This window comes from Panthera onca, chromosome D3, assembly GCF_046562875.1.
Source record: "Panthera onca isolate mPanOnc1 chromosome D3, mPanOnc1 haplotype 2, whole genome shotgun sequence".
In the NCBI taxonomy this organism is placed as follows: Eukaryota; Metazoa; Chordata; class Mammalia; order Carnivora; family Felidae; genus Panthera; species Panthera onca.
In genome coordinates this window covers 85112642-85135070 of record NC_138350.1, presented here as the reverse complement: position 1 = coordinate 85135070, position 22429 = coordinate 85112642, and the positions used below count along the sequence as shown (strand labels likewise).

At 37.3% G+C, this 22429-nt stretch overlaps 1 protein-coding gene across 1 annotated transcript in view; it reads right to left on the bottom strand.

Moving 5' to 3' along the window:
• Window positions 1–22429, bottom strand: part of DOK6 (docking protein 6) — a 362588-nt gene that overhangs the window by 238860 nt on the left and 101299 nt on the right. The window contains exon 2 of the mRNA XM_060614064.3: window positions 12237–12344. Within this exon, the coding sequence (XP_060470047.1) occupies window positions 12237–12344 (108 nt within the window). The remainder of the gene's footprint in view (window positions 1–12236; window positions 12345–22429) is intronic.

The window sequence follows — 22429 nt, the reverse complement described above, 5'->3', positions numbered from 1 at the left end:
AAACTTGAACAGGTATCAGGTGATAAAATAGGATAAGTAAACTCAAAAGACCCAAATTATACCAATTACATTATACCCCCATAATACAACACAACTAAAATTTATAATAAATTGATGATGAAATATTCCACACATATAAAAAGTAAATAACATATTTCTAAGAACATCTGAGTTAAAAAGGAAACTATCAGTTAAGTTACAAAATACATTTTAATGAAAATGGGACAGTACACATTAAGATTTGAGACACTAAAAAAGAAATACATGAAAAACATGGGCTGAAAAATACTTTTCATGAATAAAAAAGGTTGAAAACAAAGAACTCAGGCATTCAGTTTAAGAAGTTAAAAAGAAAAAGAGCATTTCAATAAATAAAGAAATAAAAACAATAATGGCAGAAATCACTGAGATGAAGAAAAAAATGACAAGTTTCACAAAAGCAAAAATAACAAGTTTCCATATGGAAAGATTAATAAAAGGGATTTCTGGCAAGTTAGATGAAAGAAAAAAGAAAGAAGGTGGAGATAAATTAAGTACAGCATTGAAAAGGGAAAAACTGAACAAACAAAACATCTAAATATTAATAAGCTTGCAAACAAATGAATACTAATTTGAAAAGCTAGATGAAAAGATATATATCTAGAAAAATACTAAATGTCAAAAGGTGGCAGCAAAAAAATTAGAAAACTTAAACAAAACAATACATTCATCTCCTAACAGTTCATTTCTAGACTATTTCATAATTGAGTTTTACTAAACTTGCAAGATATGATTAATCAGTATCTTCTGCAAGATATTCCAGAAAAAAAAAAAAAAAAAGCAAACATGTTTTAGCTTTCTGAGCCTGGTCTAATATTGATCCTAAAATAAGATATGAAAAATTAAAAAAAGTTATTTTACTTATTAATGAAAAAAAATCCCAACATGCAAGTAAGGTTTATTTCAGGAGTAAAAGTATAATTCACATCAGAATGTATCCAAATGAATTTCTCAAAATTACAGATTATGTGAGAAAAATTACATAATTATCTCAGCAGATAAAAAATCAAATCACTGATAAAGTTCAACACATTTTATGAGAAAGTAACTCATACTCTATCAAAAATAGAAAGGAATTTTCATAAAAGGTTAAAGAAGAAAAAATACTTCATGCACAAGCATTAGACTCATTCCATTTATTAGTAGAAACTTGGCAGGTATGCTTCTATCGCTGCTTTAAGGTAAACATGTCCTGGAGAATAAGGAAAGAAGAAAAAAAAAAGAAAGAAAAAGACTAGGAAAGAAATAAATGAAACTATCAATATTTGCAGGCAATGATCACTGACATACAAATGCCAACAGAGTCAACAAAAAAACTATTACAGAAAACAAAAGCTTTCAGCAATATTGTCAATTACAGTAAACACAAAAAAACAATGGAATTTCTCTACACTAGTTATTATTAATCAGAAAATAAAATAAAATACAACAAAATACAACAGAATACAATACAATACAATACAATACAATACAATACAATAATACCTTCACAATAACAAAACAAAACAAAACAAAAAAACCCTGTGAAGTATCTAGGAAATTTTTTGAGAAAAATTTAAACCTTGAAGAGAAGCTGAGTAAAAAGAGGGCATTATATACATGTTCTTAGACAACTGCTAAAGCAACTTCAAGAAATGAGAACCAAATGCGTTGTGGAAGAAATAGCCTACCAAATGTCCCAGCAGAGCGTGATAGCACGGTAACTTTTTAAAACAAGAGGCATGTTAGGGCTACAAGAACAAATGAGTAGACAGCACAGAATAGAGAAATCGGAGAAAACTGTGTGTGTTGTGTGTAATGTATGTCACCATAATAACTATAAAGATAAAAAAAAGTTTAATAAATGGGCGAGTGAAAACTGACCCCTGAATATTTTAAAAAAATGAAATTCCTAATTCCATATACAAATCTGAACACCAGATAGATGAAAGGCAAAAATATTAAAAGCAAAACTATAATGTTAACTGAATAAAATGTAGGATAATATCTTTCACGATGTGTGGGGTGGGTTAGTATTTCTTAAGCAACGACTAAAGCCGAACTCACGAAAAATTTGAAATCATCCAAATTTGCAAATTTCTGTTTAATGCAAGACTCCATAAAGTTATAGACAGATGACAGAGGTGAGAAATTATTTACCGTGTCTAACCCTGAAGTAATCTAATATTTAGAAGAGACAAAGAAACCTTACAAAACAGCAAGAAAAATGCAGGAACTCTGGTAGGAAAGTGGACAAATGATATGATTGGGGAATTCCTGGAAGAACAAACATCGAAAGCAAACAGGCGTAGGGAGAATTTTTCAAATTAATTGGGAATAGAAAAACCCATGTTAAAACACAACTTCATATCGATTTACACGCATCAGATTCAGAGAAGTCAGTAAATAATGGAAAGTGTCCATGGGAATGCGAGACTACAGAACCCTCACACACCCAGTAGATGTGAAGAAAGGAGAGACATTCTGGAAAGTCACAGGTAGTACATATTTAAGTATTCATATATCCTTAACACAATGATCTCATTCTTTTTATATGTCTCAGAAAGTTTCTCATGTTGGGTCATAAAAACACAGTACAAAAATCTTAATTACGGTATTGTTTGGGATAATGAGAAGTTCTAGCAACCTAGTTTCTGTTACTAGGAAAATGGAAAAGTAAAATATAATGGATGGAAACTATAGGGTATCACGTAACAGAAGCAAGTGGCAAAATGGACACATAGAAATGCAAATGGATCTTAAAAGCCACAACGCGGCATGAATAAAAATAAGAAACACAGTAAGTTATAATAGAATAGTACTTAAGTGAATTAACAATGTAGTACATGTTCAAGAAATCAACAGTATACATTTGTAAGAAACCCACAGTTTCCCATCAAACTTATTATAATTATAATGATTATCTTTAGAGGAGGGGAGATAAATGGGGTTAAGGATGGGAATAAAACCGATTGATCAAATATTGCAGAAAAGGATGATGATAGCAGCCATCAAGCAATACAATGAACTCAATCTGCAGCTGAGTCTTATTATACCTGAAACAGAAAGAGGAAGGAGGGAGGGAAGAAAATCTACTTCCCTCAAAAAGAAGTCAACTGAATGATGATGTGTGAAATTCTAGCAAGTCAACCGCTGTTAACAATTATATGCCTATTACAATTTACCCGGGCTCTGATTTGTCTTCAGCCTATCTGTCTATGGCTTGGTATATGATACCACTTAACATAACTAATGGGCACAATTATGTTCCTCTAGTAAAGGACACAGAGTGGAAAAGAGTATTGGTATGATCATTAATATATATCCGTCCCAAAGAATACAAAAAAGCTGAAGGAGACTATGGTTATTTTTCTAAGCTTATGAGACCAGTTCTAGGTGTGCCCTATTAGTTAACTACCAATCATGTTTAGCTAAGGTTTGCCTATACAGCATCTAGACATGATATCCAGCATTATTTACTCTTTTTTATTTAAAATTAATGGGGCACCTGGGTGGCTCAGTCGGTTAAGTGTCCGACTTCAGCTCAGGTCACGATCTTGCGGTCCGTGAGTTCGAGCCCCGCGTCGGGCTCTGGGCTGATGGCTCAGAGCCTGGAGCCTGCTTCTGATTCTGTGTCTCCCTCTCTCTCTGCCCCTCCCCCATTCATGCTCTGTCTCTCTCTGTCTCAAAAATAAATAAACATTAAAAAAAATTAAAAAAAATAAAATTAAATTAAAAAAATATATAGTTTCAAGTACTGAAGAACTCAATTAACAATGACTGAAATCTTGCAGATGCAAACTGTGACCTATGGGCCAAATCTGGTCTACCGTGTATTTTTGTAAGTGAAGTCTTATCAGAACACAGCCACAGCCATTTGTTTATATATTGTCTCTGGCAGTTGGATATACTCTAAGCGCAGAGTTGAAGAATGGCAACAGAGATCTTAGAATCTGTAAAGCTTAAAATTTTTACCATCTGGCCCTTTACAAATAAAGGTTTGCTAGACACTGATTTGAACAAACAGTTCAAACTTTTCACATAAGAACTCTGAAGTAAGCAGTTATTGGTGTTGGTCCAGTGGTTTGATGATATTAGAAGAAGCATCTCAGGGCCAAATATTTGTCCTACCCTTCTCTTTTCTCTTATGCTCATTTCCTCATGGGTGCAAAATGGTGGCTGCATTTCTAGCCATCATGTTTTCAATTTAGGAGAAAGGAATAAGGGACATCGCTGGCCATAGCAGAAAATAAAATCTCTTCTGTACCTTTTAGCAGGCTTAAGTTTATATTTCATTAGCCAGAAAGGGACCTTTCTAACCACAGGAAGTATGAAAAAGTGACCATCCGGTTTTCTCCATCTCTATGGTGGAGATGGGAAAGGAAGAAGTGAGTTACAGATGGGTGTTGAATTAGTTAAACCCCATGCCTGAAATGTCAAAGTTTCATCATGTTTCATTTCAAATACAATGTCTTTAATGTTTATACCTCCTACACATTATGAGGGAACAGTAGCTCTCTCACTTTGCCAACCAAAAAATTCTTTCCCAAATTAAAAATATAATGAAAATTTACATGATACACTGAAGTTAGATCACAACACAGCTACTCCAGGTGTACCTGACCTATCACTGAAACTTGTTAAAGGCAGTGTTTTCTCCAGCTGGTCACAGAGGAGAAGTCTGAGAGTTAAAGCTTCAAAGAATTCGTTGTGCCACTGCTGTGTTGGGGAGGGAAAGAACCACATGTCAAGGATTTCAGGTAGTCTCTAGCACTGAGTGGTCCCTTCTTGACCAGCCAACAAGGTAACGGGGGCATCAGTCATGCAGCTGAAGGAAACTAAAATCACCAACCATATTAGGCACTTGGAAGCAGACTTTTCTCTAGAGCCACAAGATAACTCGGTCTGACTGACTTCAGTGCCCAAGAAACCCTCAACAGAAACACCAGCCATGCTACACCTGTGCCCTACAGAACGGGGGGCTCATAAATAGGTGTTTTTTCAACCCCTGAATTTGTGGTAACTCGTTACGCAACAATAGAAAATGAAAACTGTGCTATAATTATTGTTAGTGATTGTACTGCAACCTTTGGGGATAATGATGAGTCCAACTATATTGGTTTTGCAAAATGGAACTGGAATAAAAGATATAAAGGTTGACTTTTTCGACCACTATCAGAGTTGGCTGTACCAGCTGTAAGCCTAGGAGAATATCATGGCCGCCCCGAGCTTAGGGGGACAGCTTCTACTACCCCCAGACAAACCTTTTACAAAAAGATAGAAAGAATCTGGAAATTTCCAGGTATGGCAAATCATGTTAAAATGTAATCTAGTACACTGGACATGTAAATCTGATTAACTTGATTAAAACAGATTCTGGAAAAGGAGAAGTAGGAGAAAATAGATGCATTTGTAAGCAAACATCATCTCTCTCATTCTCTCTGTCTGAGAACAAAAACAAACAAAAAAACAACACAACAAGGAAGCAAAAAATAGAATTTCCCTGGACACTGGTTAGCAAGAATTCAACCATTTCTTCAGGAGGTCAAGTTATGTGTGACAATGATTGTGAGCAGAGCAAATGCAACTGTTCTCACCAAAACAAGCAATTTCACCAAATTTCAAAACCCACCGTTCCCTAAATGAAGAACCTGTTCTCTAATCAATAAAATCAGTTTAGTGACTGCTACTGATTCGTAATCTTGGGTTGTTAGTGGAATCTTCAAATTCTGACTTTGTTTTTTGTACAAGTGTTACATGAAAAAAGGCTTTAATATTTCTAAATATTATGTGCATTAAACTAAATACGAAACATCATTGCTACTTATGAAAGTTTCTAGGTAGACATTTATAGTGAGGTACAATGTATTAATTCAAGAATGAATCCTCACTGAAATATTTTTCAACTTGTAAGCTATAAATGAATATGCATTCATTACTTGTGGTATAATATGTGATTTTCCATGAATGGCAGAAAAACAATTTGCCTTCAGTGACCATTACGCATTAAGCGTGTCTCCTGTTGCATCTGTCAGATATTGCACAATTAACCAGACTCTGGGTAAAAAAAGAGATGTTTCAAAACCAAAAATGCATTGATGATATTCCGAAATAATAAAGAGAATTGGATCTAACCCATTAAATAAATGTAAAAATGCTTCAGAAATGATGGAGATAATGTCATCAAAGAGTTGTGCTATTGAATATTCTTCCTCAAATTACTATCTGATTTACCACATAAAATGACTGGTTTGAAGTTACAAGTTACGTTATTAGGCAAATTAGTGTCAGAATTTTTCTAAAGTTGGTATGAATTATTTCCCTGGTTTCAAAGATACAAAATCTGAGGCAGAAATGACTGGCACAATCATAATTATTTTACAAGTTACATACTGTCTTACATGAAATTATCAGCTCACTTTGTGAGCTATGGTATGACTTGCATTTACACATAGTAGAGTGAGGGAAAGATATTATTTAAGTCATCTTATGGTTTTTTTTAGATGTAGTACCATTGTGGATGACTGCCTCACACACAAATGGATAGTTTTAAAAAGTCAAATAAAGACAGTAATTTTGCTAACATAAATCATATTTCTGTATACTCTAAGTCAAGTCCAGATGAGTCTTATGGATATTTTCTGAGTCTGATTCCTTCTCAGTGAACCGATATCTGTTGTGGAATAAGGAGTTATAAACAAAAACCCTGATTACGGAGTGATCTAGTTTCCATGGCATCCTTCAACTGCCCAAAGTGATACTTATTGGAGATATCTTAGATGTTGTAAAATTTTAATTGAACTTGATTCAATATAACAAAGATTAAGTTTAACTCTGAGAGTTCCCTATTAGTATTCTGAGATCACAACTTTGCTGATGCCCTCCACGTGAAGCTCTTACCACCTGGTCTCTCTTGCTAATTTTAGAGCTGTCCATTCACGACCCACCCATCTCTGTCAGAGACATAAATTACACAGGGGGTGCATCATGTCTTGGGCATTTCCACCCTTCTTTTCCTCCTACATAAAATGCAACGTTTCATATTCCATTTCTTTAAGTCATCTTTCAGTGACTAACATGTGATCAGATAATATGAATAAACCAATAAATAAATGATCAGGGGTTCGTGTGTGACTGTGTCAAGAATCAATGTGTATGTTAATAGCTTAGTTAAAAAAATTGAGACTTCTTCAAGATAAGAGATTACAGATGGATGAATGAATGAATGGATGGATGAATGAACAACTGGGTAAGATGCCCTAACGCGATCAAATGATTACTACTCTGGGAACTTCCAACAGACTTTTCAAGAGACACCAAGCCTTTAACACAGTTCACGTCACACCAAGTACGGTGTTCATCCAAGTATAGCTGCTAGAATCAAAATGAAAGTGTTCCACATAACACACTATACACATGTGCTGTTGACACATTTGCCTGTAGTTTGGCTCCTCTGTTTAAGGGTACACTGAATCTCCAGGTAGGATGTCTTCGTCTTTTCCCCAAGTTTCTCAGATGTTTGCTTTACATAAAGATAAATAATGACAACTCCAACCAAGAGTAAAGCAGATAGAACAAAATGATGTTTTCAATGTCAGGTTGTAGGGGATTCAGAAATAAGATTCGTCCCAATACAGGCATTGATTTTCTGGAATCACGTAGTCCTCATCACTGGAAATTCACATAGTTCTATCTTCATTCATTCTTCTCAGGGATTTTATTTATACTTTCCTCCCTACAGACAGCACTCATATTTATTTTATTAAAATTTCTATGAACTGTTTCTTTTTCATCTGCTTAGAAAATTAAGGAAAATTTATTAGCTGATTCTATGTAAATTGCTTTAGTTCAGTTTTCATTGAGGATAAATTTGTTTTGAATATCTGTTATGACAATTATATACAGCTACATTTCCAATCCTAATGCATTTTTAATAACTTCCTTCAGCAGCCAGTGATTTGAATTTCAAATTTCTTTCTACCAAGAAGTAAAAAAAAGTATATACCATTTTATAGCAGTTTCATATAAAAATTGATTTATGCAGCAAGATCTCTCTCACAGTAAACATATCAAAAGTCTAAATGGGACCATTAATACTCATCAGCTTTATAATATGTATGTTCCAGATAGAGTATAGCACAAAGTTAAAGTTGGGGAAGAAGTAATTCTGTCCTTAGCTATTTTTCATAAAGCCCCTCACTAAGGTTGGAAATATATCACTCATTTGATTACTTTGATTTAGTGCTATTGAGCACTGTAGCAGATTTTGGGGCCTATCAAAATAACTGACCAAGCACAAGTTTAAAGTATTTAATAATTAACAAATAGAACAATTGGGGAATCCATATTAGTCTACTTTAAACTATCTTGAAAATGAAGATTTTGTTTTACAATTCTGGAGATCTAATATTTGAATTGACCATTAATTACTCAAAGGAAAACACAGATTTTTAAAATGTCAGCCTTTTACATGAAGAGATCTCCCTTTATTTAACCAGACCATGAGAGGGAACTGAGAAGTTCACAGCTCTGCAAAAAAAGGATTCATAATTCTTCTCAGGGAAAAAACCATGGGAAGGGATGGTTCAGTTTTTGATTTTGCAGAAACAAAAGTATAGGTCAGGATAAAAATATCATGAATATGTATTTGTAACTGCTCATTTGCCTTGATGGCTAGTTGTTCGGGGCTTGGACAAATTAACACCGTCTAACCTCTGGGGTGGTGTTTTCAGGAACAGCAGGATGGTAGTTTTCACAGTTTTCTTGTCGGTAAAATAAACAATTCTTTCTTTAGAATTATTAAAACTTTCAGTTGGGAAGTTCCAGTTAAACAGTCTTGATAATCACTATAAAGGACTTAAATACTCTCCAGGATTTTAACATTTCTTTTACTAGCATTTCCTCATTCAAGTGCCACTTTACATAATTTTCTATCATTTTTTGAATTAGTCGTTTTGTTTTTTTTTTCCATCGAATGTCAACTTTTTCGATTGGTTAACTCTTGATGAACTTAGATTTGAAATCCCTGTAAAATACCCTGAATGTCACAAGACTGGTACCCAAGTCCACGTCTTTTAGAGGAAAGAGTTTCGTTTCAACTGATCAAGCTTTCACAGACACACATTAGTACACACCCACCTTAACATCACCATCCAGTAGCTCTCCTGGGCATCTTCAATGTAATCTGCCTGCAGTGCTAACTGTTTAAGGAAAAATATCTATCTGAATGTGCCGTAGAGACACCTAATCTAACAGGCCAAGGCCTTCTCTTCACCACTGAAAACTGCTCCTGTGCACAGGGTTCCTGTCTGTGTCACAGCATGACCACTCATCTGTCACCCAGTCTGGAAAAGACAGCAACTCTCCCGTTTCCCCTATAGCCAGTCAGTGAAGGCTTGTATTTTTACTCAAAGTCTGCTCTTCTAGTCTTCCCCATCTTCACGAATTTCACCATCCTCTTGTCTGTTGCTCAAACCCAAACTCAGGAATCTCCACGAGTCCTAACCTTTCACGAAGACCCAACATGGAATCCCAAAGTACATCTTGTCAGTGTCCACACATCATATCCAAAATGCATCCTTCCATCTCCAGCTCCAACAGTGACACCTGTACCCAAGTCACCGTCACATCTAGCCTAGACTGAAACGGCTAACATCAGAGCGCCTGGGTGGCTCGGTCGTTTAAGGTTCCGACTTCAGTTTGGGAGTTTGAGCCCCAAATTGGGCTCTCTGCTGTAGCACACAGTCTGCTTCAGAGCCTCCCTCTCCCTCTGCCCCTTCTCCACTCTCTCTCAAAAATAAATAAACATTAAAAAATGACTAACATTTACTAAAACTTACTATATGCCAAGAAACTAGTTGCATACTTAGCTATAAAATTTAATTTGTTAATAATATCTTATTATACTTAATCTCATTTTATGCCTATAGCACCACTTTTTTCCTTACAATAACCCTTCTTTGGGTTACAATTGGTTATACTATTATCATCTGAATCTAAAAGAGGAGACAAATTAAGTGCGTAAAGAGTTTATGCAATTTCCCACAACTGTTGAATATGCAAGCTAGATTCTAGAGGCTACAATCTTACCCAGTGCGTAATGTGGTTAAGTGGTTTTTATTCCAGCTTGATTAGTGAGATATAATTGGCATATCACATTGTGTACGTTTAAGGTAAACAATGTGGTCCTTTGATACATGTGTACATTGTGAAATGATTACCAAAATAAGGCTAGTCAGCATCTCCCTCCCCCCCTGGTCAGAGGGTAAGATGAATAAGTTCTGGAAATTTAACGTACAGCATGGTGATAACAGTTAACAATACTGTATTATATACTTGAAAGTTGATAAAAGAGCAGATCTTAATGTTCTCGTCACACACACACACACACACACACACACACAAAGAGCGGATCTTAATCTTCTCGTCACACACACACACACACACACACACACGCGCGCGCGCGCACACACGTGATTAGGATTCTTGATCTTTCTCAACAATTTATTTTCCAGGGTGATCTTTCTCCTTCTTGAGGATTCTGCCTGAGTTTTGAGTGCATGGACTCTGGGTTCGCTGGCTGAAGAGCATCCCGCATTGACCAGTGGGCAGGGGTTCTGACCAGGAATCCAGAGTATAGAGTATGCTCAGCCTTTCAAAATTTTGCTCAAAAACTAAAGGTCACAGGCTCACGTGTCACAACTTGGCAGTTTTTCACAAAGTCAGGTTTAAAAATATTGCCACGATCACAATCCTAATACAAAATACCAGTGTAACTTTAGACTTCCAGATAATTTTTGACGTAGTTAGAATATGCACACTATCTTTGATACTCTATCTCCAATAGTCTTCAAAAAAGGCATGTAAAGAACACGTACACATGAGAAAACCAAACTCCCGTGAGCTAGTAAGCGGCTGGGCAGGAACGTGAGCGTGGATTCTCTGACAGTAAATCTATACTAATATTTAGAATAATACCTCATAGAGAGTTAAAGAAATTCAAATGTTACGTTCTCTGATACAGTTTTAAATATAATAGAAATTGCTGCTAGTTACTTTTGTAACAGAGTTGGTTAGTCCATTAGTGTAGAATAATCCATTTTTAAAAGGACTTTATCGTTTAGAGAATTTTTAAGTTCACAGTAATATTGAACTCAAGGTACAGAGATTTCCCTATTCCCTCCCCCTTTAATAACATCCCACCCCAAAGTGGTACATTTGTTACAAGTGATGAATTTACTTCGACCCAACGTAATCACCCCAGGTCCATACTTTACAGGAAGATTCATCCTCAGCATTATTGTACATTGAGTTTGGACAAATTTCTGATGACATACATCCTGCATTATGGTATCATAGAGGACAGTTTCTGTGCTAGGTCTATTTATCCCCTGCCAACTCCTGGCAAGCACCCTGTTTTTAATAAAAGGAGGAATTAGACCATATATCACATAAAATAAATTCCACAGAATCACTACATCATTCAGGGTAACTACTCTGTACTACCAACCATGAGAAATTAGATGTTTTACGGGGCTTATTGAAGCAGTTCGACAACAAACAAAACTGCTTCACAGTTCTGAGTTCTGACCGGGAATTCTGACCATCTAATTATCAGATACTTACCTGTGTTTTGATGTTATCACCAAACACAACGCTAGGTAGCAATTTCAGTATCATTCTAGGGTTGTTTCCTACATACTTTTAATTCTTGGTAAATGGATATTTCATTCATGGAATGTGTGGCTACATCTCTACACATCAACATATTCGATGATCCTTTCGTGTTAAAACCATCTAACAGCAAATACTATGCACATTAGCAGAGCCATTAGCACTGTTAATGCCAGCCTCGAAAGTTTTATCTCCTAAATATTGCCCACAGTTTAAATCAAAGTAACAAATGCACAATTAACCTGAACAGAGGGAAAATGCCTACTCAGCACCTTGGGAAATGATGTGGTTGAATTATGAGTCATCTCATTTTGCAAAGTAGCAATAAAAATGAGTCTTTCATTTTGCAGAGGAACCACTGGCATTTACAGCAGATGATTAAAATAAAGGAGAAAAATAACTTTTGCATTTTATCTGAACAGGGACATTTTATCCTGGTTGTGCATTCTGCCTCTGCAGATTTCATCTATCACAAGAAACGTCTCCATGAGTCGTTGCCAAGGGGTCCCAGTTATTCCCCAGCGATTCCAAACACGGTGACTTACCTTATGGAAGTTTCTGAAATACGCTGCCTTTTCATCTGGAAATTTCTCCAGCCTTCTGGGTCCTTTACTAGAAGCTTTCTTGAAAACCAACCAGCATCGTCTGAAAATCTGAAAGCAAATGAAGGGATCTTATTATCTACCTTTCCGCATGAGTTTTGTAATGTCAGGAATTTACCTATTCAGTTAACCCATTGGAAATAATTTTTGTTAAATGTACTGATAGAACATTTTTTGAGCCTAAACCAGGTTATTCATCAATATTACAGCAAACTTTTAAAAATGCAATATTTAATGAAAAATGATATTTTGTGAAAAGATTTTATGTTTTGAGGTTTTCGATGCGCTGGCTTCAATCGTTTTTAATCTAATAAAATCAAATGGTGTCAATATCGCATAAAATATTTATCTCAGCGTGCCAGTGACAAACAATTTTGTTTTCCATGAGTCACGATTCATGAGATCAATGCACTTTCCTAATGCTCTATTTTCTATCTTTCAAATATCAGCACATTTAAAACTGCTTATCTTGTAGGATTCGTTTGTTTTAAAAGCCCACTCATACATTAATTTAAAAAGCAGGAAGATAGGTGTTTTTATAATGGAAGCATCTGTTTTACTCTTTTATACTAGAGAGTAACTGATATCTGTTAAATGCTTATTATGTGCAATGCATCTAAAAATTTATATACACATGTAATCTTCATTTCTACTACATGAGGTAGGTTTTCTTCATTTTAGGATAAAGACAGTGACAGTGTCAGCATTTGAACACACCTCTGTCAGAACACACATCTCTTCAGCTTTGGTAAAAAAGTGGGACTAGTAATTACACACCTACAAACCATCATTCCTAGGCTTTGCCCCTGTTTCATAGGACTAATTAATATCGGACTGTTAGCCTGTCACCTGACGCCCACTCTGTCACCCTCCCTCCCCAGGTATGTTTAAAGCAAAGTAATAAAATGAGTCTCCTTTCAGTGACTGGAGAGTTCTAGCAAGGCAAATGGGCCACAATTTTATTTTTTAGTTTTTTTAAGTTTATCTATTATTTATTTTTGAGAGAGAGAGAGAGAGAGCACAAGCAGGGGGGCGGCAGAGAGAGGGAGACACAGAATCCGAAGCAGGCTCCAGGCTCTGAGCTGTCAGTGCAAAGACCAAACGTGTGGCTTGAACTCACTAACTGTGAGATCATGACCTGAGCCGAAGTAGGACGCTTAACCGACTGAGTCACCCAGGTGCCCCTGGCCACAATTTTAAATTTCAACATTTAGCAGTTTTGCTGGAGTATACATTCTCTATAGCCCTAAAGAAATGCACAGAAGAGGGGATCCTTGGTGACTCACTCGGTTGGACATCTGATTTCAACTCAGGTCATGATCTCATGGTTCATGGGTTCGAGCCCCGCATCGGGCTCTGAGCTGACGACTCAGAGCCTCGAGCCTGCTTTGGATTCTGTGTCTCCTCTCTCTCTGCCCCTCCCCCACTCATGCTCACACTCTTGTTCTCGCTCTCAAAAATGAATAAATGGAAAGAAAGAAAGGAGAAAGAAAGAAATGCACAGAAGGAAGCATCAGAGACTTAGATAACTGTATTTCTCTTCTATTTCTTTATTCAAATTGTAAAGTTGCTACACTATGCTTTTCTTCTTTTTCTTCTATTCTTTTCTTCTTCTTTTTTTTTTTTAACTAATACTGGCCAGATAATATAATAGTTTTTGGAGCGTGCGTTGTTCGTTACTGGCTAGAAGACAGTGTTTCCCATGTTACAAGGTACTCTTTGACCAATCGTGTGGAAGATCTCTCCTCAAAACAGAATAAACAGAATAACAAGGCTCACACTTCCACTTGACTCTTGCTACCTTTTTAGCTCCTTCCTAGTAGCTTCAAAAAGCATCTGAAGGACAATCCTGAGCTTCGGCACATGTGCACGTGTCTCTCCTTCTCAACCTGCCTGATATACACCTCCTGTGTCACAGGATTTCTACCCACATACCTGGAAATAAGATGTCACATCACCCCCTCAGATCTCCTGGTATTCTTCTTACACACTTGGGGTTAGCACATTGGGTTCTAGTTACCTATGTATTTGGTGGCCCCTTACTGATCTCCACCCTCACAGTAAAATACTATAAAGCAATTGTGAATATTGATTATAATATAATATCAACATGTGGTTTATTTAGCTTCAACTCAGTTCTCCATGGGTTTATTTAGCATTATAGATTCTGTTCTTTAAACTTTAGAAAGGTCTTTATATTTTAAGTAAATTTAAGGTAATGAATTTAGAAAACACGAGCATATAAGAAAAGGCAGCTTGGTATCATGGAAGATAAGTAAAACTTTGTGTTAGTTTGCATACTTGGGAGTTCCCTGGGTGAAATTTGGTCCAGGAGAGACCCAAGAAAGAGGCAGGCCACCCCAGGTCGGTAGGTGGCAGGTTTACTGAGCAAGGGAACTCATATACTAGGCTTATCTTGGGTGGCCACAAGGTGCTGAATCTTAAAAAGTACACAGAGAAGCCTTAATGGGGTTCAGCCACATATTCAGTCCAGATGGTCTCAACAACACATTGCCTGTTCAAGACTGTGCTTGAAATGCTTCTGCCTACAGGTACAGTGGAAGGTGCCCTCCAAGGACAGGGTAAGGTGAGGAACCTCTGACTGCTCCGGTCCAGCCCTCAGGTCAACTGGTGGTAGCATCCTCACAATGACCTCTCCCAACATGTTGGAATCCAACAGATGGATTCACATCACGGCTCTGCCATTTACTAGCTGTGCAACCTTAGACTAATCATTCCATGTCTCATAAAGAAGGGACCTCATAGGACAGAGGGAAGAGTCAACAAGATGAGCCCACATCCTAGTGCACAGTAGTTTCTTAACAAGGTCGGCTCCTTTAACTTACAAAGTAAGTGCAATTTGCCACACAGGACAAAGCCACATGCAGGGACACTTTCTTTTACTAACGACACAGTTCTAACAAAATGCAGAATCAGAATATTCAGATCCAAATATTCTGTGGCCAGAACAATTAGAGCACCATATACAAATTTTTAAAAATAAAAATCAACACATTAATGATCTCTGAAACTCAGAATGCGGAACCATAATGACTGGACTTGGAATTCCAACTCGATCCCTTTTGAGAGCCATGTAACTTCTGGGCAAGTCACTGAACCCTCTAAGCACGTATCCTTCTCTTGGCTGGTGGAAAATAATGCCTATTACATATGATTAGTGTGACAGTGAACAGAAACAAAATATACAAAGTTCACGCCTCTGTCAGGCTACCGAGGAGTCATGAACTAACAGAGGGTAGTATAATGCAAAACTGATAAAAATACCCTTAGCAGCAGACTTCGTTCAGCACATCCATAACCATTATGGATATTTACATACATTATAAAAAGCATTGCTTGTAACAACATCCTTTTAAAGGTCTCAAATAATTCCAATAATTATGGTTATTATGTTATATATAATATTAACAGACAAACTAAATTCTCTGTTGAGTGCAAGTGAGTTCCTGTTAATTTCACAATAGTTTGAATACTATTAACCAATATGGCTATTTACATTTATTATTACACAGCTGAATGAAAGAGAAAAAAATGCATCCATTTACTCTCTTTCTAAAATTACTCCTTCCACAATACAGTGTGAATTTTTGCCCAGGATGAATCATTTCCCTCAGTCATTAGTATAAGTCCCACACATTTGTATTGGGATTGAGGGTATTTTACTGCAATGCCCAAGAATATTGTTCTTTAGCCAGAACATCTTGATTCAGTGCACATACTGCTATTTTTTAAATGTCTTGTCTTGCAGAAGTTATTTTAACTTCTCTAGTACCTAACTTCCTCATCTATAAATTAAGACCAATATACCTCATGAAGTTGCTATTTGAGGATTTACAAAGATAACCTGCAGAAACTGTCTAGAATACGAGTTTGTCACATTGTCCACACTCTTATCTGAAACTCTTGGGTTTTGAACACCGCTACGAATTAAATTGCATCTCTCCTAAACTCTCACGTTGGATTTCACACCCTCAAAGCGATGGTATTTGGAGATGGGGCCTCTGAGATGTAATCAGGTTTAGATGAGGTCATGAGGGTGGGCCCCTCAGGAGGGGGTAAGTGCTCTTATAAGAAGAAACCCCACAGAGCTTGCTTTCTCTCTCTCTCTCTCTCTGTGCTCCCACATACAAAGAAGGAAGTCATGTGAGCCCACAGAGAACTGGTGACCATCTGAAAGATAGGGAGAGGGCTCCCCAAGAACCTGACCATGCTGGCACCTTGATTTTGGACTTCTAATCTCCAGAAGGATGGGAAAATAAGTGTCTGTTGTTTAAGCCACTCAGTCTATGGTATTTTGTCATGGCAGTCCAAGCTGACCAAGACAGATACTTTTAGATTTTGTTTTTATTAGCAGAAATGGTGGTGGTTGGTTGGTAGTGGAGGTATTTGTAGGAGTAGTGATATTGTGGAAGTGAAAAAAAGTTACATGAATCTGAGTAGAAATTTGAGGGATTAGAGCCGATCAATAAAAATATAATTGGCAAAATGAGATGTATATAGAGTTTCAATATGATTTCTATTTATTAATAGATTTAGAATCTTAGTGAGGCAGGAAGACTCTCTTTGAAAGGAATTGAGACCAGATCCCTGGTAATATGGTTTCTGTTCCTTCCTATGGAACAACGCTTTCCCATGTACCCTTTGTACTTTATAGCTCATAGCTCTCAAGCCATGATGACGTCAAATGAAGCCTTATGATATTCATGGAAATACACAAACACACTCATTGACTGTAATGCCCATCTTGTGTGACTACAGTTATTTTCCATTAAAATGTCAAAACGAGTTAAATATGAGTTGGAAAGCATAAGTGTTTCCATTTTGGCACTCTGTATTGCTATAGAATAAATCTGGTAATGAATAATAAAAAGAGTGGATATTTTCAGTAGTATCTTGTCTATCTGCTATTACATTAAGAGATACAACCACATAAAGCTAAAAATTATTGTTAAAGACTTGATTTAATAAACTGTTTACCAAGCAGAGGCCCTTAAATTATCATTTTCTTATTTTGGAATAATTTTAGATTTACTGTTGAAAAAATGGTACAGAGAATTCCTAAAAAGACTTTACCCAGCTATCCCTAATATTCACATCCTAAATAACCATGGAATGTTTTTCAAAACTAAGAAATTAACACTGGTAAAGTACTATTACCTAAACTACAGAGTCTATTGCAAAATCACCTGTGTTTCCACCAATATCTTATTCTGTTTGGGGATCCAATCCAGGACACCACGTTGCATTTAGTTGTCCTATCTCCTCAGATCCCTCTGATCTTTGATAATTTTTCAGTCTTTTTCCTTTTTTTTTTTTTTTTTTTTTTTTTTTGCTTTTCATGGTGTCAAGAGTTTTGAAGACTATTGGTCAGGTATTTTGCAGTGTTAAAATTAATACACAAAAATCTCATTTAAAATGGAGTCAGGAGGAGGGCACCAGTTGGGATGAGCGCTGGGTGTTGTATGGAAACCAATTTGACGATAAATTATATTTAATATAAAAAATAAAAATAAAAAATTCTTCCCTAAAAAAAAATAAATACATAAAATGGAGTCAGGAGGCCAGAAGGGGGAGCACTCACTCACCACCACTCTCAGTCACACACCTCTCCGGGAAGAGATGCCCCTTGCAAATCCAATACTGCTTTAACATTCCAACAGGAAGAGGAACATTTCCTCCCTTGCCAGGCAACCCAGCCCACGAGAAGTTGGTAGCACCCTGGCCCCTCGCTTTCCTTCAGTGGACCTTTGTCTCCCTCCCAACGTCCTCCATTTTCTTTGTAAAATAATTGTCTCTCTCCTTTGCTTATCGGACTTGCCTGGGGCTTTTGCTACCGCTTGCTTACTCTGAAATGCAAATCCTCTGCCATTCCCAAATAAACCCATTTGCTGGTAAAATAACTGACTGTTTTGTTTTTAAAGTGGGCAGGGAAATATCCACGTAGATCAGTGTCTGCCATGAAATAAAAGAATAAAACGAATAAAAGAACCTCTTTTAAAATGAAGTCAAAGACCAGAAGGGGGGGCTCTCACACCCTGCCACTCAGCCACCCTTCCAGGACTCCACAAAAAGAAAAGTATCTTGCATCCCCAAAGGAAGAGTCCTACACTTGCCTCCAGCAGCAGAGGAAAGGAAGATTTTCTCCTTGCCTGGCAACAACCCAGCCAGGGAAAGACTGTCACAAGTCAGCCAATGAGGAGCCACTACACTCTGAACCCTGTTTATTCCAATGGACTTTTTTTATTATAACAGCCACCGCCATTCTTCTCCTTTGTTCTCTAGACTTGCCTGGGGTTCACTCTCAAATTACAATTCCTCTGCTATTCCCCAATAAACCCATTTTGCTGCTAAAAATAACTGGCTGTTTCATTTTCCGGGTCAACATTACAAAGTTCCTCAATTTAGTCTGTCTCAATAAGTTCTTTTTTTATATTTCAAAAGTCTAATGAAAATCTCACTGTAAAGTGATGAAAACACATAGTGTATGGGGGAAAATGATATAAATGCATCACAGCTATTTGGACTATTTATGCTTTGATTAGAGGTCTAGTTGAACCCTTAAACTTAAATCGGTAAAAGAATAATTTAATAAATGCTAATGAATGCCGAGGCTTTCCGTTTTGCTTTATTTTCTTGTTTGATGCAGTTTTCCAAAATGTTTTGCTTTGTCATCAGAGTAAAATAATAAAAAGGGCTCCGGTGCTAAGACTTGGGAAGTATTCTGTGTCAATGTAAAGTCAAATTCAGCATGAATCAGCGTTCTAAAAACAACCTTCATACTAGCAGCATAAATAAGCCGAAGCATGAGGAAATCACTTCTTTGTTACTCTTCATCAAACACGATTTTAATAGTGCACTGTGTTCTGCTTTAAGCCCTAGAAGTAGTGTCTTATATAATAAGTATGCTGGAGAAATTCCAGAGATGAGCAGTAAAATGATTGCTTGAGACCAGGGAATCACTCCTCTGAGGAACAAATAAATAAATAAATAAATAAATAAATAAAGGAGTAGGCTTTATTTTGCTTATAAATGAAAGATACTAATTCTTCAAGTACATGAAAGAGAACCACAGAAATGGAATTAGATACCTTGTTTTTATTTTTGTCCCAGGACACAAAATAATAATAAATGCCTTTTGTTAGCAGTATGCGGGAGGGGCTGGTACAGTCTCCTTTGTCTGGTTCTTCAAGGGCATAGAAGATGCAGGGACCATTTGGCTGGTTAGCAACAGATCTCAATGCTTGCAGGAAGATGCACTTTCCTCCTGTGTTCTGTCCCTTAGCTGATGACAGTCTTGCCTGTCCCATCATAGCTCAGGATGCTGTTTCACTCTCTGAGGGATTGGCGGATCTCACCTTCTCTTTCAGAGTTATCTCTCAAACATGCCAGTTGTCTCACCAAGCAGGCTCCTGAGGACTCTTCAGATTGGCCTTCTAGAAAATTCCATACTGTTGCCAGGACTCCACAGACCCCCCGGATCCCCAGATGTTCCATGGCCTCAGTTTTCCACTGCATTAGGCAGCTAGCCAGCTTGCCACAATTAAATTCCCTCTTAATTCCTTTCTATCTGATGGAAACCCTTTTACCTCATAGCAATCTCTTCTCCTTAGTGTTTTCTCTTTCCAAGGTGATTTTACACAAAGGACATCCCTTTTCCGTTTAAGACTCACTGTGAAGTAAATGGTGATTTCTTGGCTTTAGTTCCCAGCCATAATCATGTGTCTTTAGCTGGGACTCGTTCACAAGCGTTACCTTCACCAAAAGTCGGATATAATGGACCTTTTCCATCATGTTGACCTAGTGAACTCTTCACTTCAAATAGGATTTGGTCAGAGACTCAGAAGAATTTCTGATTATAGGAACTGTCAAACCCGAGGGTCCACTGGACTAAAGGGAGTCACGGAAACTTCATCTCTAGAGATTTTAAAGCCTACAGAAGAAAGCGGCCTATGTGGGAGCGGCTTTTATTTGTATTCCCTTCGGAAAGTAAGATAAGATATGAAGGATAACTTGGGGTACAGGACTCAATTATTTATGTATAACTGTGTATCAGATAAACAAATGAGCCAAACCAAATAAGCAAAGCCCATCCAGGAGCAGACCCTGCAACCAGAGAACTTGGGAGTTCTGAGCAACCACAGGCAGTGGTCCAGGGCCCTGGTCCTCTCGCAACATATGTACGGTGCTAGCGAGAGGCACAGTTTTGTGACAAGTGGTTAATACGTAGGATTCCGTTTAATGCACTGATAAGGTTATCGTTGGCTATCATTTCAGGATAGATATGAACGTTGGTATCTTTCAATGCTGGCCTATATTTAATTGCTGTTAAATAGATACCAACACCAGAATCACTCCCAAACACTCATTCAAAAACTATTTGAGAATTTTATATTTTGTGGACATAGTAGAAAAAGGGAAGGAAGGAAGGAAGGAAGAGAGAGAGAGAGAGAGAGAGAGAGAGAGAGAGAAAGGATAACAACAACCACCAAAATTCTATTCTTAAGGAAATAAAGTTCCTGCTTCGTGCAGGATTTCTTTTTCCTATCCCAGTGGATAGACAGGTGATAGCACATAATTACGTGAATTCGTAAGTAGTCTTTTCAATAGTGCTAAGCCCTGGGGAGGGAATCACAGAACAAGGATGGGGAGGGGAGTGGAGGCTACCCATTCAGCACTACAGAAAGAGACAGGAGTGATGCGGACATCTGGGGACTGAGCCCTGCAGTCAGATTTGTGCAGGCACAAACCCCAGATGTGAGCCCTGCATCATTCGTGTTATCTAATGCAACATAAAAACATTGCTGTATACTAACATTGAGATAATGCTTAAAGAACAATATGTAAACCTCAATTTCTCTCACTTCATGTAGTTGGAATGAGCAAAATGAATGTGCTAGTCTTTTCCGTTTCTATTATCTTGCTTCCACTTTGTCTTAATTATCCCGAAAAACAATTGTGAAATTCACAAGGGCAAAGGATGATTTCCCCAGTTCTCACCAATAGCAATTTGTGAGGAGGCCAAGTGTTTTTTTTTTTGTTTTTTTGTTTTTTTCGCCTGAATACATACAGTTCTCTTGACTGCGTTTGTCTACCAGGCCATCAATGAAATACTGGGTGAGAATACATACGTGGCTTAGAGTCACAGCCAGACATGAAATGCTTCACTGCGGTAGCAAGTTTTAGGTTGAGAGTGTGAAACTGTCATCATTATCATGAGAATGAAAGCTAGTTGTACAGCAGGCCTGCTGAGCGGTACCCCAAGCAGGTGGTGGTTTTTGGAAACAATCACAGCACTGGAAGGAATCTCACAATGATACTCTTTCAGCTTCTGCTTGCAGACAGGCCAACACTGGCACAACAGAGAACAAAAATCCTCTCCCTTTGCTCAAGATCACCGGCAAAGAACCATGTCTTCCGAGCTGTAGTTTCTCTCAAGTCAGAATATCCCTTGGCTGTATACTAACGTGTGATTTTGAAATTCATGGTCTCTTACTTTCATCCGTCAGTCGTACAGGTGGAATTCAATCATCAGGAAAAACAGCATTCCATCAACAAATCCAGTTTGTATTTATTTTATGAATCCAGTTAGTACCGTGTTCAATCATGCCAAGAGGTTCAGGATCACAGAAGAGTTTTGGGATCACAATTTCAAACTGATATTTTGACCACTAAGTAAAAGTCAAATGTCCAGATCAAAGCGCAAAATATTTCCTCTTCATTTTACTTCCCCTCCTGGATTTTGTATCTTCCATTTTTAAAGCATATTTTTAGTCACACAAGCTTCAAATCTTGGTGTTGCTATTGATTCTCCCCTTCCCTTATCTAAACCATCCCCAAATCCATCGGTAAAACCCAGAAGAGATGCCACTGTGATATTGTGAAATGACTTGAATTGAGAAAAAAAAAAACATCTAGGAAAGAGAAAAGACTAAAAATAAACATGGTAGAGGACCTTAAAAATCAGAGAGAGCTTTCATTTGCTGCAGCAGGAGTCAATGATCAATTTATTGAGAGGGATGCTACGGAAATAATATTGAAAGGATACCAGACCAGCCTCAGGGTTAAAATGGCTATGACCATACAGAAATGTCCTCGGGTAATTAGCACTTTGACAC